General features: G+C 37.2%; 2 protein-coding genes across 2 annotated transcripts; one reads left to right on the forward strand and one right to left on the reverse strand.

Moving 5' to 3' along the window:
* The first annotated feature begins 5,492 nt into the window (after positions 1 to 5,492).
* On the forward strand, positions 5,493 to 9,768 carry LOC114416716 (putative leucine-rich repeat receptor-like serine/threonine-protein kinase At2g24130). The gene is made up of 2 exons (XM_028381693.1): positions 5,493 to 8,090; positions 9,255 to 9,768. Exons 1-2 carry the CDS (start codon positions 5,549 to 5,551, stop codon positions 9,671 to 9,673), a joined length of 2,961 nt encoding a protein of 986 aa, XP_028237494.1. The 5' UTR covers positions 5,493 to 5,548; the 3' UTR covers positions 9,674 to 9,768.
* Positions 9,769 to 25,056: 15,288 nt separating this feature from the next.
* On the reverse strand, positions 25,057 to 25,551 carry LOC114416016 (WAS/WASL-interacting protein family member 3-like). Its single transcript, XM_028380898.1, has one exon. The coding sequence runs from the start codon at positions 25,549 to 25,551 to the stop codon at positions 25,057 to 25,059; it is 495 nt and encodes a 164-aa protein (XP_028236699.1).
* Between the last annotated feature and the right edge of the window lie 325 nt (positions 25,552 to 25,876).

Here is a 25,876-nt window from a genome sequence, read left to right on the forward strand (position 1 = left end):
GTGCAACAAACGATCCTTGCATTGTTCTTCTCACATCTTCGATCGAATGTGTCATATAGATCGGCTAAGATAGCAACAACCGGGCTTTCCTTGAGGTCGTAAAAGGCAAGAAAAGCATCAATCGCTGCTCGATCCACCAACCCATCCACATTTGGAAAGAGGACCACCCCGAAGATCAAAAGTGCCAGGATGTCCATGAACGGGGCCCATTCGTCTTGACTTGCCAAGACTCTCGCCTTTGCTTCCAAACATTTCCTTGGTACCCCAACCACCCCATTTTCGACTTACTTCTTGCGGTCCAATTCCTGTGTCGAGATTTTGACTATTTTAGAAATTCTAGCTAAGGAGGGATAGAATCCCGAGAAGAGATATGGTTTCCTTGCCCCCAAAGGGCATCCCAGGATCTCTTCAAACACTTCCACCATGGGTGTTAACTGGAAGTCCCCAAAGGTGAAGCACCTCAAAGGCTGGTCATAATATTAGGCGAGGGAGGCAATGGCCTCCGTGGAGACCTCTGCCATGGTTAGGTCCCAGATTTTACCATAAGCTTTGCGAAAGGCTTGTCGCTAGAGCTGACCCATCAACTGTCCTAACTCTTTCAGACTGGCGACTCCTAGGCTCTTGATCTTGACTTGATAGAACCTCTTTTTAAGCGAAGGCGCCTAGCTCAATCTCATGCTCTTTACTAAAGTGGAATAAAAACCAGTGCGATCAAGACTCTGACATCTATCATAGGTGAAATGGATGAATGCATGAAGAAATGCGTATGGCACAGATGCATTTTACGGATACGAGAGCCCGGGAGATTATCTCTTTCTTAAATACAACATTCGGGCTGCGTAGCGCCTGATGCATGCATTTGAGAAGGTGACACAGACCTTCTGTCTTCTCGTGACAAAGTGAGGGGATCAAGTCGCAACCCGTGCATGATGACATGATGCAGATGCGGAAAAGGGGGAAGGGTAACAAGGAGATGTACACAACATGGCAATATCCTCAAATAATCACACAGCGAAGGCATACATGACATTTTAGGTTATATTCATGGCAATGTTTAAAAGGCACGCAACGTGTTCGCTTCGTGCCCCTATTTAGGGGACCTAAACGGGAGGAACTAAAAGGCTTTTAGTGATAATTCCCAAGGTGGTCATATCTCTCTTGATGGTTTCTATAGGTATCATCCCCTTTGAAAAACATATTGCGACAGTAGGGACTACCAACAACAATATGTTATCAAAGAGAAAAACTCTAGATGAGATTCACTGTTATCAAGCAAGTCGGAGACCCAGCATGACCATAGATTCACCTCCACTCCTTATGTTCCCATGGACTCGGGTATAGGGCCCCTTTTCAACCCACCGTGTGTACAAAAAGGTGTTGGTGTTTGTGTGCATCAAATGAATAAACATCTATCTCATGCATATATTCAAAAAAGCATGCTAAAAGCATAAAAGAGTTATATACAAGGACATAAGAAAATAAAGGAAAACTAACAAAGGAGAAGTCATGGTAAGGAATTGATGCAAGCTCCATTGGAGCTTGTAGGCCTAGGATCTTCTTCATCAATGGATTCCTTTGCTTCTTGGAAGATAAATGGCAGCGGAATGGAGAAGGAAGAGAGAGAGGAGACGCCACTTCAAGGAGAAGATGAGTCTAGAAGAAGCTCACCACCATAGAAGGCCATGGATAAGAGCTTGGAGGAAGAAGGAGATGAATGAAGGGAGAAGGAGAGAAGAGCACGAAATTTTGTGCTAAAAAAGAGCTCTGAAATCTGAAGTTAATATTCAAATGATCAAAGTTGAAAAAAATACACACACATGACCTCTATTTATAACCTAAGTGTCACACAAAATTGGAGGGAAATTCAAATTTCACTTGAATTTGAAATTGAATTTGTGGAGCCAAACTTTGGAGCCAAAATTTCACTAATTATGATTAGTGAATTTTAGTTATGGTTCAGCCCACTAATCCAAGATCAATTACAAGATTCTCCACTAAGTGTGCTTAGGTGTCATGAGGCATGAAAAGCATGAAGGACATGCACAAAGTGTGACTATATGATGTGGCAATGGGGTGTAGTAAGCAAATGCTCACCTCCCCCTCTAAAATTTAATTGGATTGGGCTTCTACCAATTCAATTAAATTTATTTCCAACCACACACATCAAATATCCACTTAGTGCATGTGAAATTACAAAACTACCCCTAATACAAAAACTAGTCTAGGTGCCCAAAAATACAAGGGCTGAAAAATCCTATATTTCTAGGGTACCCTACCTACAATATGGAGCCCTATATACAAGGACCAAATATAATGACATCCTAGTCTAATATGTACAAAGATAATTGGACCCAACCTTGGCCCATGGGCTCAGAAATCTACCCTAAGGTTCATGAGAACCCTAGGGCCTTCTTCAGCAGCTCTAGCCCAATCTTCTTGGAGCCTCTTGCTCATGGTTCTAGTGATTGGTCCCTTCCTAGGGAGGATTGCATCAGGAATGCACGCTGATCGATTGGTCTAACTCTCTAAAAACAGTCCCCAGTGGAGTCGCCAACTGTCGCAACCTACCCTTCGATGGAAGGGCGATGCGAGGCTCACGAGTGCGTCTTCCAAGAAAGGAAAATGCGCGGAGTCGCCACCAACGATTATTTGAGGAAAACGTCAGAAAAATCGAAAAAGGTGTGGTCGATCTACGAAAAGTGTGAAAGGTTCGGGAGTTGTTTTTACGCATGGGCAAGGTATTAGCACCCCACGCGTCCGTCACAAGGGACAATAGCCTTTAGTCAAATGTGCAAATATGACTTCAATTTGTTTTATTTTCCCTTTTTTATGTCCTTTTACGCCTTTTGTATTTTTTATCTTTTTATGGTCGACAAGGGTATTTCCCTCGCTCCTACGTATCCTCAATTGCGATGAGAAAATCAAACCTACGTAGTTCTTTAAGAACTATACGTTGGCTAAGTTGTTTTTATCTTTTTTCGCAAGATATATTTTAACCGAACAAAAGGTCATTTAAGGTGTTGGACCATTAAACGATCTTTTGATTTTGAAAGGAGAGAAACGTTAAGGCGTTGGACCATTAACGATCTCTTGGGGTGTTTGACAAAAAGCGGTAAAGTTACATATTGATTTTATGTTTTTTGAACGGTCCATGTTTAACTAATAAAAGCAAAAAAAGGACCGCTTAAGGCGTTGGACTTTAAAATGGTTTTTAGTGATTTTTACGGACGAAGCTCGATTTGTGAGTTGATTTTAGCTTTAGTTTTACTTTTGTTATTAGTCAATTCATCCAAGGAAACTTCCAAAGAAAAAAACCTCCGATTGATTTTTTTATTATTATATTCAAAGATATTTTGATTATTTTATTATTATTTTGCCTTTTTTTGGTTTTAACCGAGATTACTGGATGAACGATTGGTTGGGTTTTATTTTAACAGTGATTAAACAAGATTATAACACAAATGATCGGTTGAAATTCATTTTATTATTTATTTGGTGAGAAAACGACTTAAATAAATGGTTAAAGCACGTTAAAAAGGGAACGGAAAATAAACAAAATGAAAATAAAAGTACGTGAAACAAGTGGGGACCACTAAGGGTGCATAGAATGAATTGAAAGATTCGATTTCGGGAACTTACCGGTTGAAGACCGAAGAACGACGAAGAACGATGAAGAACGGTGAAGAATCTTCACGAAATCGCTCATGGAAACGTCTCGGAAGCGTTACGGAAGCACCTCGACTTAGATTTTTTTCACGGAAACAATTTTGCTCACTAATTTCGAGAGAATCCTCAAATACCAGAAGGGTTGAACAATTTACTCCGTCCTCTTTCCCCTATTTATAGGAGAAAAGAGGGAGGTGGTTGCCACCCAGCTCGCCAGGCGAGCAGGGTTGCTTCCACCAGAATGCACTGCCTTCTGTTGGAACCCCTGTAAGGCCCAAGTGGGCCTAGTTGCTATTTGCACCCCCCTTTTTACTAAATACACCCTCGTTTTGTGTTTTGTTGCTGATTCCTTTTCAAAACATTACAAAACTTTTTACAGATTATGTAACGACACCCATTTTCCTTCCGGAATGTTGTGAAACTTTACGGATTACGCAACAAGGCTCTTTTTGACTTTAGAAATATTGCGAAACTTTACGGATTGCACAACAATGCTTCTTTTTTACTTTTGGAATCTTGCGAAACTTTACGGATTATCTAACGATGGGTGTTAAGTACCTTGAGGCAGTCAAGTAAAGGTTGCATACCACCAAACAATGATCCTCGAACGAAATTAGGGTATGACACTCAATAAATAACATAATTCAAAGTTAAACAACTCTTGACACTCCAAAAACCATAACAAACCATGTCAAATAATTTATAAAGAAAAACTACTCAAATTAAATTAGTGTTGAATTTTTTCCAATACTCAGAATTTTGGGATCAAATTTTTGAAATCTTAAATACCATTTTTCTCACTAATTTATCAAAGTCACAATATTTATTCTAATAATTAAGGAATTATCTAACTTATTCTAAGTAAAAATGGAGTTAAATAATTTCATAAAAAATAATTGTTTGATTGTACCAATAACTTTTTATAGAATTGTTTAACCCTATTTTTTTGCTAGGAATAAGTTAGATAAGACGTTAATTAATTATTTTGTAAGAAAACTAGCTCGATTACTTATATAGCTTATAGGCCAATAAGCATTAATGATCATTTCTCCAATGTGAAACTTACCTTTGTCCTGTCATCCATTACTAAGCAATTTACATAAAAAGATAGTGTTCCAATCGAAGCACAAGTCTTTGCACTTGCACCCGACAAACATACCGAAACCACAAAGCGTGTCATCAACTCATACGTAGTCCCCTGTGAGCGTGCCTATTAACCAAGATTATCCTTGTTAGCAACACACCTTCCACTACTCAAACGCTATCCAAGAACACAACTGAAAATGACGGCAACGCTTAGGAGAAAATATTTATGATCGTTAATGAATAAAAAAAAAAACTTGAATGTAGTGTTAGGCCTACTATGCTGACATGTTTACCACTATACCCAAACGTCCCTTAACGTTGCTTAAGTTGTTGTGTCTTGAGTTCCCCACGTGTAATGCATACATAGGTCAATTACAAAGTCAAACGACATGCATCCATCCACCACTTCAACGATAATTAGGCACAACAATGCTAGATTTTTCGGCCACTACTACTTTCTTCTTGCCCTTCATGTCCTTATATAAGGAGCCGACAAGTTAAAACAACTAAAATTTAAATTTTAGGTTCACTTAAAAAAATTATTATTAATTTTTATAAAACAAAAATATCTCATATATTAACAAAAAGTTAGTCTATATTAGCAAAAAAATCTCCTAAATAGTTATCTCATTTAACTCTTAAAAAATTTGTGTTAAGTCCCACTCATTTTTGGGTCAGCTATGCTGCTTATATATTGAGCTACATTGAACTTGCACACATCAATTCCTGTGCATCTTTCATTTTCAACGTTTCCTTCATTTCTATGTTTTCTTCTGATTGAAGAGAAACGATAATAATGCTTCCATTTTCAATGGTTCTGTTTCTCTTTATAACCATTGTTCACTCAGGAGTTTATGGGGAGGAGAACGTGACCTTAGTGAGTGAAAAAGAGTCACTTGTTTCATTCATGTCAGGCATTTTTTCTGACCCCAAAAACGTTCTAAAAAGTTGGAAGTCCCCAAGTGTACATGTTTGCAATTGGTATGGTGTAAGATGCAACAATGCAAGTGACAACAAGATCATAGAGCTTGCTCTTAATGGAAGCTCACTTGGGGGCACTATTTCCCCTGCTCTTGCTAATCTTTCTTATTTGCAAATTCTTGATCTTTCTGACAATTTTTTGGTGGGTCACATTCCAAAAGAACTGGGCTATTTGATTCAGCTTCAACAACTCAGTTTATCAGGGAATTTTCTTCAAGGGGAAATTCCCTCTGAGTTGGGTTCATTTCACAACTTGTACTACCTTAACATGGGAAGTAATCAGCTTGAGGGTGAGGTTCCACCCTCACTTTTTTGCAATGGGTCTTCCACATTGAGGTATATAGACCTCTCTAACAATTCCTTGGGAGGACAAATACCCTTGAGTAATGAGTGTATCCTTAAAGAGCTTAGGTTCCTCTTACTTTGGTCAAACAATTTTGTAGGCCATGTTCCTTTAGCTCTTTCAAACTCCAGAGAACTGAAATGGTTTGACGTGGAATCAAATAGGTTGAGTGGGGAGTTACCATCTGAAATTGTAAGTAATTGGCCACAACTACAATTCCTCTACCTATCATATAATGGCTTTGTTAGCCATGATGGTAACACCAAACTTGAACCTTTCTTCTCTTCCTTGATGAATTTGTCTAACATGCAAGGCCTCGAATTGGCGGGAAATAATCTAGGAGGGAAGCTACCTCAAAATATTGGTGATCTTCTTCCTAGTAGCCTGTTACAACTTCACCTAGAAGACAATCTTATACATGGTTCTATACCTTCAAACATTGCAAACCTTGTCAATCTGACTCTTCTAAACTTTTCCAGCAACTTGCTAAATGGATCAATACCTCACAGCCTCTGCCAGATGGGGAAGCTAGAGCGAATTTATTTGTCAAATAATTCACTATCTGGGGAGATTCCTTCAACCCTTGGTGGCATTAGGCGTCTGGGGCTTCTTGACTTGTCAAGAAACAAGCTTTCTGGCTCAATACCAGACACTTTTGCTAACCTCACACAGTTAAGAAGGCTTTTACTTTATGACAACCAGCTTTCTGGAACCATCCCACCAAGTCTGGGAAAATGTGTCAATTTGGAGATTTTAGACCTATCCCACAACAAGATTTCAGGGTTGATCCCTAAGGAAGTTGCAGCCTTTACTAGCTTGAAACTCTACTTGAATTTATCAAGTAATAACTTAGATGGGCCTTTACCATTAGAGCTCTCCAAAATGGACATGGTGCTGGCTATTGACCTATCCATGAACAATCTCTCTGGCAGAATCCCACCACAGCTTGAAAGTTGCATAGCATTAGAGTACCTGAACCTTTCTGGAAACTCCTTAGAAGGCCCTCTACCGGATTCATTGGGCAAATTGGATTATATTCAAGCACTTGATGTGTCTTCAAATCAATTGACAGGGGTAATACCACAGTCCCTTCAGTTGTCCTTGTCCACTCTCAAGAAAGTTAATTTCTCTTCCAACAAATTCTCAGGGAGTATCTCAAACAAGGGAGCCTTTTCATCTTTTACCATAGACTCTTTCCTAGGAAATGATGGTCTTTGTGGCTCGGTAAAAGGCATGCAAAACTGCCACACGAAACCAAGGTATCATTTGGTTCTCCTCCTACTAATTCCAGTGTTACTAATTGGCACCCCCTTGCTGTGCCTGTGCATGCAGGGGTACCCCACCATAAAATGTTCAAAAGAAAGAATGCAAATGGCAATAGTTAGCAAAGGAGACTTTGATGATGAAGACGAGGAAACAAAGGAGCTCAAGTACCCAAGAATTTCATATAGACAACTCATTGAGGCCACAGGAGGCTTTAGTGCTTCAAGCCGAATTGGTTCAGGTCGATTTGGACAGGTCTACAAAGGAATTCTCCGAGATAACACACGAATAGCAGTGAAGGTGTTAGACACAGCAACAGCTGGTGATATTATTTCAGGGAGCTTCAGAAGGGAATGCCAAATCCTGACGAGGATGAGACACAGGAATTTAATAAGGATCATCACAATTTGCAGTAAAAAGGAGTTTAAGGCTCTTGTTCTTCCACTGATGCCAAATGGTAGTCTTGAGCGGCACTTATATCCGAGCCAGAGGTTAGATATGGTTCAGCTGGTGAGGATCTGCAGTGATGTAGCTGAGGGAATGGCCTATTTGCACCACTATTCTCCAGTTAGAGTAGTGCACTGTGATCTTAAGCCGAGCAATATACTACTTGATGACGATTTCACAGCTTTGGTAACTGATTTTGGTATCGCAAGGCTTGTAAAAAGTGATGACAACATGCCCACAAGTGACTCATCTTTCTGTTCAACACATGGCTTGTTATGTGGCTCCCTTGGCTACATAGCTCCTGGTATGTACTTAGTCAAGTATTTTAGAATAGGTCACAATTTTCAGGGACTAAGTTCTAAGTTCACATATGGTTTGTTTGTTTAAATTTATCTGTTGAAGTATTTATTTTAATAAAATAAATAGTTTTATATTTTAGTATTTTTTCTAAATTGTATGTGCTTAAAAAATAATTTTTTATTTATTTTAAAAATCAAATCCTATCTATTTATTAAAAAAATATTTATATAAAAAATACTTATTTTAAAATTTAAACAAACTCATCAAGGGAATGACTTTTTACGAGATTGTTATCTTGATTTCCTTATGCTTCACAAGACCCCAATTAATTACTATCCTTTATTTTGTTGAATCAAAGAATTATTCAACTTTAAGTGCTTTATACAATGAACTTTTTTCCGTTACACCCTTTGCTGAATTGGTCTCTAGAAGAGTGACTACATTATGTTTTGGCTGCAATTGTATATATAAAGTGTTCTTTTTTTTTCTTCTTTTTTTCTTATCCGTAATAATCAAAAACATGTATCAGAGGTTTACAGTAACTCATGTGTCTTACTCAACTAACTGAATTAGATTCCTTGATGAGAAATTTGATTAATATAGTCCTTTTTTAAAAATTAAATACCACTTTGGGATGGTCTTTAAGAAATTTACCAAACTAGGTGGCTCCTACCACGTAGGAAATTAGTAGCACCAGTCAACTCAACTCCACCCAATGACGCCACTTTCAAGAGCGTCACCAGTTCAGGGGTGTAAATGACTTGGTGGCGCTACCTTGAGTGGTTTCACCCAGTCAAACATGTTTTTCAACCAGATGTAATCTTTTGTGCAACTTGGGAAGCACATATGATGACATATGTATTTGACTTGGTGAAGCCACCCAAGGTGGGGCCACCAAGTCATTCACCCACCTGAACTAGTGACAATCTTCAGAGTGACGTCACCAGGTGAAGTCGAGCTGACTGATGTCACCAATTTCCTACATGTTAGGAATCATCTAATCTAGTAAATTGTTTGAAGACCACCCCAAAGTGGTAATTAATTTTTTTAAAAAAATAACCTATATCAATCAGTTTCTCCCCTTGATGTTCATTTTCTGTTTCACAACAGCTATTGATCATTTTCCCCCTTAAATCTAACTATTTCCTTGTCCTTTTTTTCTTGATAGAGTATGGAATGGGAAAACATGCATCAACTCAAGGTGATGTTTACAGTTTTGGTGTACTTGTGCTAGAAATAGTGACGGGTAGACGCCCAACAGATGTCCTTGTCCATGAAGGGTCTTGCTTGCATGAGTGGATTAAGAAACAATATCCACACGAGCTTGGTAACATTGTTGAACAAGCAATGCAAAGATGCTGCTCTTCTCCCTCTGGCATGCCTAATCAGTATCACAAATTTGGGCAAGATGTTATGTTGGAACTCATAGAGTTGGGGCTTCTCTGCACACACCACAATCCTTCAACAAGACCAAGCATGTTGGATGTAGCCCAAGAAATGGGAAAGTTGAAGGACTACCTTTCTCATCTATCATCTTCTCTGTTGAGGCTGACTGAAGATAAATTTAGCCAGAAAATAAATAACTAAGTTACCATTAGAGTTTCATTTTGGTATATGGCTGGTGTGAACTTTTTTATATTATTAATCAATTAAATAACACAATAGATATGATTTTTGAAGTAGCTTTTTAAAGTTTTTCGTTTTCAAGGATCGATTGATAAAGTGGAAAATCTTTACACTAGAAACTTATTCCAATTAAATTCAACGTCTAATAATTTGTTCTTGGAAGCATATCTTCAAGAGGCGAACCAAGTGGCTGATACAATATCCAAGTAATATCTGTGATTTTCCCACGTGGGTTTTAATGTTAGTTTCTCTTCTGGGGCCTAGGCCCCTTGATTACACAAAATATATATATACATACATATATATATATATATATATATGATTGTATCATGACAAAGTATCAAAGTGTCAAAGTGTAAAGAATGTACTCTTATCTTAAAAGTCAAGAATATATAATATTTGAAATTCCAACAATTTTGTTTAATCATATAAATTATGATTCAGACTATGACCATATATTTTGATTCTAGTTAATAATGATGTTATAATCTCAATTTGATTAATTCTCTATATATTAGTATTTGTAATTTTTGAGGATCCTACCAGCAATGGTCTTTATTATTAATTTATAGTATAATTTTTTTTTTACACTCACAATATTTAAAAATTAAACTCTTGTATTATGAAATGCGAGATGGACATTTTAATGGCTATTGGGTCAATCACACTATATGTAACGGACTAAGGGTCAACCAACTTTGTTATTTACAACATTAATTTTAGGCTTAAATATATTTTTGACTTCTAATATATATTCGAATTTTGTATTTGCTCTCTAATAAATTTTTGCTTTGCGATATGTCACTAACATTTAAAAACTTTTGTAATAGATCTCTGTTGTTAGAAGGGTTCCATTAGGTGTTGATGTGACTGTTAACTTTACATGTCAACCAACCACTTGTAATGCCACTTGTTCTCCAAGTCTGAGTTAGGGTTTCACGTAATAAATGGACTTTTTATTTTAAAAATAATTAGCAAATATAATGAGGATCTTGAAGTTGATGCATAAAACATCATCATCCTAGGTGTGGATCTTGACATGGTGTCATCCTAGATGCGAAGGGTTGGGGTGGCTTAGAGGATTTCATAGTGGGAGAACTTGACGCACAACACAGGGTTTTGAAAGATGGTTGTGGTTTTCAAGTGGCGGTATGACCTGAAGGTTTGGGTACTGCTACTTCTCGCACCACCACGTTCAACAACAGACCCCAACGCTTGTACAAGCTTTGGTGGTTCTGTTTTTGGATCTAGGTTTTTTGGATACCCTTTTGCCCCTTTAATTTGATTTTTGTTTTAGTTTTTTGGATCTGAGTTTTTTGAATACAATGTTCAATTATTGGATCCAAATTTTTCAATTCCAATACAGGAGCTCGTGGTCAGTTTCAATACCATGTTCTCATCTTCTCTAGCGCCATCGGTATCGGTATTGGTCGTCAAAGACTCTGATACCGCAAATTGATCAATAGCATATAGACCTTCAAAAATCCTAACTCGAACTTGATGACATGGCTTGCATCGCCGTCAAACAAAACAATCCCATAACTTTCTATGATACTTTGTTCACTCAAATAAGAGCATGTCTGGAGGTTAAGGTTTTGGATTGGACGAATGCGAGAAGGGGTAGAGCGGTGACAAGTTGGTACAATCATGGTTGTCAAACTCTAGAGTCAACTCGTAGACTCTTACGAGTTTAAGAGTTTACTTCAGTCTTGCGAGTTAACTCGGAAGCAAACTCGTTTTTGAGCAAACTCGGAGCAGACTTGTGGACTCGGAGTGGACTCGTGTAAACTCGTAAGAGTCTACGAGTTGATTCTAGAGTTTGACAACCATGCATAAGTGTTCAAAATTAAAGCATTTAAATAATTAAAAAAAGCACAAATGTCTTCAAAGAAGCATGTCCAATCCTCTAAGAGGATCATCTCCATGAATATCATCACTTTCATCATCATCTCCATCTCCATCATCATCATCAAGGTCTTCCTCAGATTGTGCATCATCATTAAGTTCCACAAAAATTAAATTATCTAGATCAAAAGCTTAAAATAGATATTAAATATGCTATATTAGAAATAGTTAAAACTTAAAATAATACACAAGCAAATTTTAAATCTGAGAAAGTTAAGAAATTATACCTTTTCTTGGTGTTATTAAAGTTTCATTTTATCTTCTCTTTTGCATTTTCCATCTCCTCCCATATGAAAAATATAATTCTATTGTATTTCAGTAACAAGATTGATCCAACTCCAACATTGTAGGGTCAGTTGTTGTGTTTTGTAATAGACTAATATGAATTATGAACTATGAACTTATTGTCATCTGTTTGCAAATTGGTGCATTTTGAATATATTTACTTATTATCCATATATTTTTTTTACGAAGTAGACTCTTACGAGTCTACGAGTCGACTCTACGAGTTGACTCGTAGAAGCTCTCACGAGTCTGCATAGACTTTCAATATTGATAACCTTGGGTACAATAGTATGGTTTGTGTTATTGGAGGGTCAATGGGGGCCAAGTGGCAGTGAGTCGGTGATAGTAGCGTGGTTTGTGTTGGTGGTGGCCCTAGTGGGTGTAGGGAAAGAAGATCAACCTTCATTCTTATACGACAACGTTTTTGTTTTAAATGATCCATCAATTTTTACTTTTATATGTTTTTAAGATTTAATAAAAATATGGAGTCATGTCACACACACCATTAGCTTACATGACACATTGAATTTGATGTGACACCACAAGTGACTTGTTGAGCTATCAAGTTAATTGACACATCAGCATTTAACGGAGTCCTTCTAATAGCAGAAACTTATTACACAAGTTTTCAACTGCCAAGGACTTATCACAAAACAAAAATGTATTAAGAAACAAACCCAAAATTTAAATATATATATATATATATATATATATATATATATATATATATATATATTTAAGTCTTAATTTTATTATTTATTGCATCGTTTTTCATTACCAACTACATCTGGACATGCTATCTTTTTTACTTCCAATAAATCCAAAACGTGAATTATACCGGAACCAACCCTTCAATCCAAAATAATGCCTGTGCTTGTGGCCTTCCAAAGTGATTTACACAAGAGAATTTAGCCAATTATTTGACTTTTTGCCTACCATTCTGTATATATAACTGCAAGTGGAAGTTTATATACCCAAATTACCATTTTAATATAATTGATTAAATCCACGTGAATTTTCAATGTGCGTATACAGATCACCTCCACACGAGAAAACCGCTATACCTTGATTATTGCGTTGGTAGGTCAAGTTGTCCTTGACGGAGATAAGAAGCAAGATTGCACAATCAATGTCCATCATTATGGCTATAAACTAATTCAAATTTAATTCAAAACATTATAAATGGTTAGACCGATTGAAAAAATTTAAAGAAAATATATCAAATCATTAACCAAACTAAATAGATCCAATAATAATTGGTAGATTTTCCTAAAAAAAAAATTAGTAGACAGTTGCATGAACGAATCTAAAAATGTATTAAAGGTGCTGAATTTTTTTTTACACAATTATTTAAATATCTAATTTTTAATAAATAATAAATTTTTAAAAAATATTTACTATTAATTTTATGTGTAACACTAGATATATAATCTGTTACTAGAAGATAATTAAGCATATTAATTCAAAAATTTATTTATCTTCATTAGTATTTTTTAATTCTAAATTTTCTGTTTTTTTTCTTATATATGGATAAAGGATGCCAAGGGAGGGGGAGGGGAGGGGGACAAAGTCCCCTTAGTCCCCCGGAGTCCCCCTTGGATCCGTCACCGGAAAGGGCAAAAAATATTTCAATTATCCCTATCCCTCAATAATCTTTGACTAAGCTAGGTTAGGAATATCTTGGTAAAAATCTTGGTAAGACTTTTGAGAAGCTGATTAGCTCCTTTGACTAACTTATAACCTACTTTGATCAAAGCTTATTTGGTACACAAAATAACCTACATGTCTTCTTTATTCATTCCCAAGTGTCCTTTTTTTTTTGTATTGGTTCATTAATTTTCAATATCAGCCTGGATTTTGAAAGTTTCTTGGAGAGGGGGAGTATTTTTTTCTTAGAACAAAGTAATATGAGAGGGAGAAAGAGAGGAGGGGAGTGTATTGTAGGGATAGTTTAGGGAAAAATTAAAAGTATAATGGATAAGAGAAGTGTATTAGCAATAAGGGAGAGTGGAAATAACAATTGTCCATATAAAAGTCTAATTGTACCAATTTTCATGGGTGACAAAAGAATATTGAAATTAATTATTAGTAAAAAAAATACAGATAATAAATGCTTTAAAAATTGTACCCGTCATTGAATCAATAACAATACTAATTCAAGGTTCAATGATCTAATTGGTGATAATTAATTAATGAATTTTTAATTGCTAATATATTAAGTAATATTAAGAATAACATAATATTGATTTCATAAAATAATATTATATTTATATTTTAAAATATTTTTATATTAAGTTTCACAATTCATTAAGTTCAACTAATATTTTATACATAAATAAATGAATAAAGCATAATAGTTATAAAGACTAACTATATAAGTATTTGTACTACTCGAACTCAATAGCCTCCAAATTCGGTGGCCAGACGAGTACACTACTGAGATACAGTGTATCCAATAGATTTAAATAAGGAAGGGGGAAAACCTTATGTTCTTACAAAAATATAAAGATAAATTCCTAATGAAAAAAAAAATTATTATTAGAGGAAAGATAGGATAAGATCATATTTTTTCATGTTTACATTATCTTAGATGAGAGATTGAGATAAGATAATCCAATCTCACCACTATAAAAGGGATAGTTGTGGTTCAGGTAATTCATTTTGATTTCAACCTACATATTGATGCTTGCATACCTCTGCACCTTTAACTTGAATGTCAAAGTGTCTTTGCAAGTATGGTACCACTTACCACAATTCGTGGAGGAGCTTATAAAGGAACACCACTATGAGAAGATCTTGCCAAATCCAGAAAGAACATTTGGCGTCCACAGTGGGGTGAGGGAAATTTTTTTCTTTGACCACCATCAATGGTAGCAAACAACGACATCACCCCCGCAACTAACTAAAAAGTACCACTACAAGGGTAGGCATCCATCTTGTTTGAAATGCTTGTAATGCAAGCTTGCTTGTGGAGCTTCTATGGAGGCTGGATCTTTGAGCTTCAATGAGGTCCTTCAATGGTGATTTTCCACCATGGAGATGCAGCAGAAGGAAAAGGAGAAGAGGAGATGGGAGGCACCATCCACTAGGGAATAAGCCATGGAAGAAAGAGCTTCACGACCAAGAACGTGCCTTGGATAAGAAGCTTGAAGAGTATGCTTTAATGGAGGAAAATAAAGAGAGAAGGGGGGAGCACGAAATTGAAGGAATAAAAGAGGGAGAGAAGTGAAACTTTGAAGTGTGTCTCATAAGACTTTCATTCATCAAAGTTACAACAAGTATTACAGATGCTTCTATTTATAGACTAGGTAGCTTCCTTGAGAAGCTTTCTTAAGAAACTTCCTTGAAAAGATTCTTTGAGAAAACTTCCTTGAGAAGCTAGAGCTTAGCTACACACACCCCTCTAATAACTAAGCTCACCTCCTTGAGAAGTTTCCTTGAGAAGATTCCTAAAGAAGCTAAAGCTTAGCTACTCACACCTCTCTAATAGCTAAGCTCACCTCCTTGAGATGAGAAGCTAGAGCTTAGCTACACACCCCCTATAATAGCTAAGCTCACCCTGATTCCAAAAATACATGAAAATACAAAAAAAAGTCCTTACTACAAAGACTACTCAAAATTCCCTGAAATACAAGGATAAAACCCTATACTACTAGAACGACCAAAATACAAGGCCCAAAAGAAGGAAAAACCTATTCTAATATTTACAAAGAAGAGTGGATCCAACCTTGACCCATGGGCTCAAAAATCTACCCTAAGGTTCATGAGAACCATAGGGCCTTCTTTAGTAGCTCTAGCCCAATCCTCTTGGAGCCTCTTGCTCATGGCTCTGGTAACTGGTCCCTTCCTAGAGAGGATTGCATCAGCCTGCCATGGGAGCCCCTAGAAATAGAGCCAACAACTATGGTGAAGATCCCATGTAAAGAGCCTAACAATCATACCTGGATTGTCGCCTTGCAAAGGGAGATGAACACATTGAAGCAGCAAAATTCTTAAGAGATGGAGAATTTTCAGAAGAAGAATTCCATCCTTAGAGAATAATACCTAAAGCTCTAAGAAGATAACAACACACACTCGGTCTCGACAGTCACCACTCTTTGGACTAATCAGTGCAAAACCGATGAAGCTGGTACAACATGAGGAGAAGGAACTCCATGAGTCACTCAGCCAATCCAAAGAATAAAGAATTGAATCCACCCCTTCATGGATGACATCATGGAAGCACAACAACCATTTGGATGGAAGACATTGACAATAGATTGGTACGATGGACTCTCGGATCCAGAGGAGCATATAGATGCATCGGTTACACAAATGAATCTATTCACGAATGATGATGTCATAATGTGCCAAGTATTCCTGATGAACCTAAGGGGTTCAACACTCCACTGGTACATTCGTTTGCCAAGGAACTCGATAGATTCTTTCATGACACTTATTGTGCATTTTGGAGCCCAGTACATGATGAGTAAAGCACACCACTTGCCTATAGTTGCACTCACAAACATTCAGCAGGACGAAGATGAGTCACTCCACAAATTCATGGAGAGGTTCTCGTCAGTTTCAGTCTGAATATGAAACTAAGGCTAGAGGTCGCCCTTAGTTCCATGTGTTAGAGATAAGGGGAGCAACATGAGAAACATAGTGAACAACCTAAGGCTAAATCTTGAAGCTTAAGGAAAAGCTTGAAGATTTTTTGAAGAAGTTTTGGCTTTTGTATGCTCAACTCCCTTGAGTGACATTTGTATTGGTTGTTATCTTGGGTGTTGCATCTTAGTACATTTGATATATGTTTTTCATTATGCATCATCACAGTGTGGGTGAAGAAAAGTTTCTTTAGAGGAAAAAACTCTCTATTTTAATCGATTACAGAGTTATTGTAATCGATTACAACAAGCTGTTTGAAGCTTGTAGAGTTAAGTCTCGTATCGATTACAATAGTATTTTAATCGATTACACAGTTGTTTGACACAATGGCTGATTTATTCAAGAGTCTCTACTTTAATCGATTACCAAGTGGATTAATCGATTACTTCTCTCTCATTCAAGTGTTTAAAGTGAACAAGAACACTTTAATCAATTACTTAGGTCATCTAATCGATTACATTGTTCTTGATTTGTTTTCCAGATGTTGGATGGACACTTTTATCAATTACTAAGATAATCTAATTGATTACTTTGTGAAAATAATTGATTACCTTATAGATTTAATCGATTACAGACGATTATAATTATTTTCTTTATAAATAACCAACTTGTGTTCACATCTATACATCAAGAGATCAATAGATAATACTCAATATATCTCAAAAATAAAATCTTAGCCTCAGAATGAGCAAGATTTCATGTTGTTATCAGAATGAGCAAGATTTCTGGTTTGGGCCAAGAGTAGGGTTTCTTAGGCTTATATTCACAAATGACCTTAGTGTTGGGTGCCTTAGTCTCTTTTTCTAGGGTGGGAATCGTAGATTAGTTATGATTACTTGTAAGGATTCTTGATGCATAGTGGAAATCTAATTCAAATTATGGATTAGATAACTAGATGAGCTTCTCTAGAAATAGAGAGTGGACCAGTATAAAAAGATTGTGTCTTTCTTCTCTTGTTCTGATATTTTTCTCTCATTCAAAGTATTAATCAACTCATTTAAGTATTAATCAATTTTTTCATAAAGATTCAAGTTTTATGATTGTGAAAGAAAGGATGTTAATGAAGGATCATGTTTAAGGAAGGATTGATTATGTATTGATTATGTTCGATTCATATTTGTTTGTGATACGATCCATACAATTTTTTTTGTAACTATATTTTTAACAGGTATATTTTGTTTTAAAAATCAATTCACCCCCCTCTTGGTATATTGAGTTCCATCATCTTGTTCACCATGATCATAGGCCTAAAGTTGAGACCCTTTATTGATAGCCTATAAAAAAAACAACTTGCAACCTTAGACAAGTTGAGAGCCAAGGCCACCAAATTTATTCAGACGGAAGAAATGGCCATATTCATAGAAAATATGCGTGGAGAACCTTTAAAGAAGCCAGAAGATCGGGAAGTGAAGGTTGAAAGCGATCGGGGTCGAGGAAGGTCTTGAGCTGACAAACCGCCTCGATCCAAGTTCAGCCACTATACCCCACCAACGGAGAGTCAAGGTCGAGTACGGGAGGAAGTGTGAACGAAAAAAATAATCAAGTTACCGCCCAAAAACAGCCTCTGTAACACCTTGATATATATATATATATATATATATATATATATATATATATATATATATATATATATATATATATATATTAATAATTATGTTTGATGTTTGATTATATTTGTGGTGTTATTTTATCCGTAATTATTTTCAAGGAGGTTAATTTAGTTAATAAAGGGGTGTGGGTAGATAAGGATCTAGCTTCTCAAAGAAGCCTCTTGAGAAAGCTTTTCAAAGAAGCCACGAGGAAGCTTCTTGAGGAAGCCTCTTAATGAAGCTTCTTGAGGAAGCTACATGAGCTGCCTCGGTAAAAACGCTTCCCATCCTTAGTTAAACGTTGGCTCTTTAGGAAATTTGGTATCCAGCTTTACAAGACACTTGTCCACGATCTGACCGTTGGGATCTTCAAGAAGATGTCTGGAGTGTGTGCGATGTTTCTGTGTCCGAGACCATTTCTCACTTAAGCGTTTTCAGCCTTTGCTCTCGTGTAGCTTAGGAAAAACACCATTTCTTCTTCCTTCTTTCTTCCTAAGCCATTTCTAACGTCCCAAGCACTTTCTCCATCACCCACAGCCACCGTTAGCCACCACAAACTGTCGTTGTTCTCCATTGCAACCCCACACTGAGAGGAACCCTTCGACCGAAGTGGAATCTTCCAACTTGGCTCGCGGTTTCGGTAGAGAACGAAACCCTAATCTGACCTTTCATTTTCCTTCAAGGTAACCATGGTTCTACGCTTGTTTCTTGTTAGTTTCAACTTGTCTTTGCATCTTTTCAGACTTTGGAACCGTCATTGCATGTTTTACGTTTCCTTTGAAAAACCCTAGAGCAAAGAGACTTTCTAAAAGGTATCCTTTCATGAAATGCATGTTATTTTCGTAACCTACACTGAACCCCAGTCACATTGGCGTGGTTGGAATTTCCAAATGATATCCCTTTGTAAGACCCAAAATGCTCTCAGTTCTTTCATGAAGTAACGTGGGTGGTTGACCCAGAGCATTGTTGTTAGCTTTGTTTTCTGAAATCCATATTAAGTCTCCTTCATTTTGGCATGGTAGAGGCTTGCGTGGAATCAACGAGCAAGGACGAGGAACCCGCGGGGTAGCTCACGATAGGTGAGGGGAGTTTATTATAAAATTTACTGTTTTAACACCATAGTTAGGGTCAGGGAACCTAGCTATGAGGATATCTGCCTGTCCCTGTTGCATGTTGATTTTTCTTTCAAGAAAATTATGTTTTTAACTAATGGGATGTGATAAAATTATTATTGATATGCATGCTGGTTTTCAGGAGAAATTATGTTTTGAGGAATGGGATGCAATATATATATATATATATATATATATATATATATATATATATATATATGTATTGTAATGAATGATATTGTTGTGTTTGTCTGAATTGTGTTGTTTGAAGACCGTGAGTGTGAATCTCAGACATGAAAGATATATATATATATATATATATATATATATATATATATATATATATATATATATATATATATATGTGTGTGTGTGTGTGTGTGTGTGTGTGTGTGTGTGTGTGTGTGTGTGTGTGTGTGTGTGTGTGAAATGTGATTTGTTGTTGATGTTGCTATTGAGGATTTTAGTTGACATGTGATGATAATGATGATTAGGATGATATTGATTTAAGATGACGTTGTTATTAAAGACCATGTCAACATGAATTGTTATTATTGATGAATATGTGAATATAAAATGAGATTGTTGTTGTTGTTGATAACGTCATTGAGACGAGCTGATATTTATGTTGAGAATGACATGGAAATGGAATGTTGATTGATGTTGGAAATGCATTGGCATGTGCATGTTGTGTATGTTCGTGGGGGGCACTGTGCACTGACCTTCTAGGGTTTTTGGCACTAGCTTTTGGACATGTTCATACGTTGGATGTTGTGTATGATCGTGGGGGGCACTGTGCATTGACCTTCCAGGGTCTTTGGCACTAGCTTTTGGCCACGATCATATGTCGTATGGAGTGTATGTCATGGGGGGTAGAGTGCACTGACCTTGTCGAATGGCCCAAACGTGGGTAACTAGAGTGGTTAGAGAATCTAAGCATTTCTGAGAGGATGCTTAGGTGCTTTAATTGGTCCATGGTCTTTGGAACTTACTTTTGGCCATGATCATAGCTCATACGACACAGGAAATAGAGTAATTATGGCCAAGTGTACTTTGTACTAGGGGGCTTGTCACCTAGTAGGAAACACCTTTGGGCTCCCAGGCTGATCACCTATGGAAAGGGGGGCTGTTACATACACACCCGGGTGGTCTCGTCAAACTCAGCACAGTTCCCTAAGTGAGAGTGTCGTGTGGACACACTTAGGCTATTTCCTGAGATTTGGTTGTTGTTGGTACGTACCACATTGCATCTGAGTGTTGAGTCAGGTGCATGCATCATTCTGTGCAGTCATGATTGGGTCCATGGATGATTGATGAGAAATTGATGGATGTGGATGATAATATTTGTTGGATATGAGTGTTGAATAATGAATGTTGTGTATGCTCATCATGTTTGCCTATGTTCCTTGCTAATTGTGGTTATTTGGTTTTGGTATTGGTTCTTTTTATAATGAACTCACCCTTGCAATTTTGTATTGTGTGGTTGATACCTGTGATGATCACAAACCTTGTTCGTGGGAGTAGAATGATAGTGGCAGGATGCAGGGAGTAAGATTCTGGTGAGGAGCCGTCGAGCCGACGTGATGACGTTGACGTTATTTTGGGAGAGAGTTGTGTTTTGTAATCAACTCCTTCGTAGTTGGTTTTGAAGTTTTATTTTATTGAATCAAAGATGTAAAACTTGGATTTTAATTATACTTATGAACAAATTTAATTTTCGTTTATGTGTATGACGTGTACCGAGTTACTGTTTCTATATAATTATGTATATTCACTTAAGTAATGGCGTGTTGTTGGATGAATGCATATTGTGACAAAATTACTTCGGTTTTCATAAGCAAAACTAAGAGATTTCTTTTTATAAAAATTGAAATTAGCATATATTAGAGCGTGGATATCGTAGCGACGAGGCGGGTCGTTACAGCTTCCCCCTGGAGCAAACAAATCCAAATATTGTCGTTATCACCAAGTGGTAGGGCACAACACTGAAGAATGCACCACCCTAAAGGATTAAATAGAAAACTTTATTCAAAAAGGACATCTTAAAGGGTTTTTGAAGGAGAAGAACCCCTCACATGATCAAGACCGAGAGCGTGAGAGGAGTTGGGAGTGTCGCCTTACTTGGGAAGCCAATGAGGCACGACCGCAGGAAGAGAATAATCCACCTGAAACCCGACTTCGGGGAGTTATCAACATGATACTCAGAGGGTTTGCTGGTGGAGGAAGCTCAAACTTGGAACACAAACACTATGTCTACAATCTTAGGATAGTCTATGCAGTTAGAGTGGAAAAACTGCCCACTAGAAGCATGCCCCTATCACTTTGATAGACGAGGACTTCCGGGACATATAATGATGCCACAATGATCCCATGGTTGTCAAGATAGAGATGGCCAACTTCTTAGTGTGAAAATTCCTACTCAACAATGGAAGCTCAACTGATGTCTTATACTAGTCCACTTTCAAACAACTAGACATACTGAAAAGCCAAATTTAGCCATTCCCATAACAACTCATAGGCTTCGTGGGAGAGACAACTAACAGAATAGGATATGTCCATCTACTAAACACTTTTGGAGACAAGAAAGGGTCAAAACACATCATGATCAAATACCTTCTAGTTGATGCAAACACTCTGTACAATGTACTTATAGGACGTCCTTTTCTCAATGAACTTAGTGTCATCATCTCAACACCACATCTGAAGATGAAATTTCCAAGAGAATGTTGTGTTGCAAGTCTTCGGATTGGTAAAGGGAAAAAGGTGATTGATAACGACTGTCGAATCGCTCCAAAACAAATAAAACAAGGAAATTCTGTAGTACAAGATTAACCTAGGTCGAATTAGAGATACAATTTATCTTGGTTCCTACTTCAGTTCACTTATAAAAACAGGGGAAATTTCAACAAATAGTTTGTAGGCAAATATAAAGAATGCGAAAACACAAAAACAGAACAAAATCAAAATATGAATCAAGTTTAATAGCATCAATATAATTCACCTAAACAATGCAAATTGAATTATCACGGTTACTACAAACGATGTTCAGAGTGTTTGTTCACAACCAGCAAGTGTACCGGATCGCACAAGTAGTATAAAACGGTAAGGACCGAGTATCGAACTCTCGGGGAACTTGTGTTATTTGGCAAGCTATTTTGATAAATAGGCGTCTGGTATGAAAATATGACTATGGTTATGAATAGATATTTATGCTATCTAGGCAAAAAGAAAGAAAATCACGCAAGAGAAATACTGTGTAAAAACAAGTAGAGAATGCATTGGTCTTCCTCATAGGTTGCTGATGCTAAAGAGGATGTTCTCTATTTAACAATGCTCATGTGTTCCTATGTTGTCTCTTGGACTGCTAGACCCCGATTCCTCATGATAGCCTAGCCTAGTCCTGATCAAGCCTCGTCCGCAGATTCCTCTTGTAAGACTAAACTCAACCAAGACCGCATTAAGACACACATACGCAACTAAGTTCTTGTACCCCGATTCCTCATGATAGCACAAGAACTTAGTCCCGTACTATCAAGGACTTTAGAATCAGACCAGTTTCCACTATTGAATGACCCTAACAAAGCATGGATCTACATGATCAAGGTAATTGCACAATGGAATGAAAAGCAAATAGCACAGAGAACACACAAAACATCATTACATAGATAGAAATTTATTTACATCAGGTACTTACAGGGAAGATCCAACAGAGGATTTAGCTTTCCATAGTCCGGAAACATCCTTTACAACAAAGAGAAGAACAAGATGAAAGGCTGCGAAAACACAAGTGGTGAGGATGTCTCCTTCACCTCTAGGATCTCACAATCACTCATAAACTCATCTCAAGCTCTCAGAACGGCTTCCAATTCGAACTTGCATCTCTACAGATCTTCACACAGCAAAATCTCTCAGAACTCTCTAGAACTTGGACCTTTCTCTCTCTAGAACCTTCGTGCATGCAGAGCTTCTCAAGAAAAGTGCCAAACTCCCTTTGCAAATCTGATTTCAGGCTTAAATAAGTGGCCTTGTTCGTGCTCTTGCGCTTAGCACAGATCTAGATCGCTTAGCGCACATAAGTGGATTGTGGCTTAGCGCGCTTGTTTTGCTTAGCAGATGAGCTGAAGCGGTGCACTTGATGGCCTGGAGAGGTGCGCTTAGCGAACTTGACAACTCATCTTCTTCTGGATTCTTGCTCGCGCTTAGCCACTAAAGGTTGCGCTTAGCGAAAGAGTGAAAACAACACTTTGCCAAAGTTGCCTGTTTAACCTGAAATTGAGAGAAATTGATTATTAAACGCACAAAACAAAAGTATACATTATCTATTACCTATATTTAACAAAAAGTACTTATAGTATTACAAAACAACCATAAATTGGGAAAGTTTGATACAATATACGTAGGTTTTATACACAAAAGTTGGTCGTATTCATCGACTAACAACTCCCCCAAATTTATAGTTTTGCTTGTCCTCAAGCAAAAGAGAACAACTCACTTGTCCTCAAGTGGTAAAACATGCAGTGATTATGTATAGGGGTGTATGCATCAAAATTCATTGATTGCATGATGAGAAAGATGAAGCAATGTGTACCTATCCCTTGTTTTAATAGAATATGCAGCTAGACAAAGAGGAGAACAAAATGTGAACAATACAATTAGTTGAGGTTAATCATAAGACAGATTCAAGGAAAGTAGCTCAAACCATAGTCTCACGGTTGTTGTCTCCCTCAAGCACAAGTGTTTAAGCTATTTATTGATAACAACTAACAGGAGGTCCAATCTTTGCATTTCATCTCATGTAATCAAGTCAGAAATATATAAATAGAATCAGAAGGACTTTCTCAGGCTTGTAGTGAGGTTGTGGCTACAAAAATTTTCACTGGTTTTTCTAGGATTCAAAAGTTTAGATTCTAAGAGAGCACAAGTCCTAGACTAATCCCAATGATCTTTTCTTGTTTTGTACAAATAGCCTTCTCACTATTCCCTTTTCTTAAGTTACTTTCGACCTTTTTGTAACAACACAACTTATTTTTTTTAACATACAACTTATTTGTTGTGTGTGCTGATGCTTAACCTTTTTCTTTTCATTCTAATTGACTTTCCTCCCCCAAATTTAGAGTAAATTTTCCTTGAACCATATAATCTCCTAGAATCTAAACAAGGTATTTAGGAGATACTCATTTAAAGTTCAGGGTTCAATTCATGACAAATCAATAAGCTTTATACAAGGGAGCAAAAGATACAAGTATCATTCAAGGTAAGCTATTTGGTCAAAAGAGCTTGTGTCTATACAATTCATGGCCTTAATCATGTTCTGAGTTATACAAATCATTCTAGAATTCAAAGATTTATTCAAAGATCATTATTCACAGTTAGTCGTTCACTCACAGAGTAAGGTCACACTCTCACCGATTTTTGGTTCAAGCTTTTCTTTCATAATCAGTCTATCTAGTGACTAACCATTCTATTATAAGTTCACACTCTTGTTCTTTCTTTGTTCAACATGCACATTTGCTCAAATTCATGAAAGGAAACACACATTTCATCATAAGCATGCATTCAATTTAAAACAAGGCATACAACCATTTTCACAAAATATATAAACTACTTCACTGCCATACCATCAAAAGTTAAGTTAAACTGTTCACGATGCTTCAAGATGAGCAACGATACTACTCATGCACAAAACTAACAAAAAGTAACTAATGTACTAACATCAAAGTTATACTAATAATTCAAAAACACAAAAAGAAGCATAAAATCTCCAGAAATATCCACATTCTTGTCAAGATGGACCACAACTTCCTCACTAGTCCATCCAGTCAGAAAAGTCTGAACCATCCTCTAGGTAGTAGGCTGGTGAGTCAGGAGGAGCTGCAACTTCATTATTTGAGTCATCGGGAATGAGTATCAAAGGTGGTGCCGGTGGAGCTAGTGGAGGTGGTAGAATCTCAATCTCCGGGGAAGCCGGTGGGTCTACTACTGGTGGTTGCGACTCAGCTGGTGCAGGCTCTGTCCTTGTTGGTATGGGACTGGGGGGCACAACCTCGGGAGATCTTCCTAACGATAGCTGAGCTTCAGGCCAGACCACTTTATCTAAAAATTGCTCCATGGATACTATTGGCTTATTATGAGCCAATTGCTGCTGGTTGTAGACAATAATCAACTGCCCTCGGAATAGGCTTTGCAACATAGGAACTATAGGTTGTGCTTGTAGGCCATCTGGTTCCATGGTTGCTGTTGGAGGAGGTGGGTTGGATGATGAAGGGATGTATTCAGCTCTTGCTTTCTTTCTTGAGGCCATCAGTAAGAAAAGAATGTGAACATTGGAAAGAAAATTAATTTAGAAGAAACATAAAGGTCGCTTAGCGAAAGGATACTGGGTCAGCGCGCGGCTATCATGATAAAAACAAATTCTAAGTTACTTGGGCTTGGCGAATCAGCCTCGCTTAGCCACAAGCACTTATCCAGAGGATGAGTATTCATTCTCTATAGATCTGATCGCTTAGCGCGACAAATACGCTCAACGAATTCTATTGAAGAATACAACTACTATTGATAGACTCGCTGAGCGCACCTTTTGCGCTCAGCGAGTTCTATTGAAACAATCAATGGAAATTGCTAGACTC

Source organism: Glycine soja, chromosome 6, assembly GCF_004193775.1.
Source record: "Glycine soja cultivar W05 chromosome 6, ASM419377v2, whole genome shotgun sequence".
Taxonomy (NCBI): domain Eukaryota; kingdom Viridiplantae; phylum Streptophyta; class Magnoliopsida; order Fabales; family Fabaceae; genus Glycine; species Glycine soja.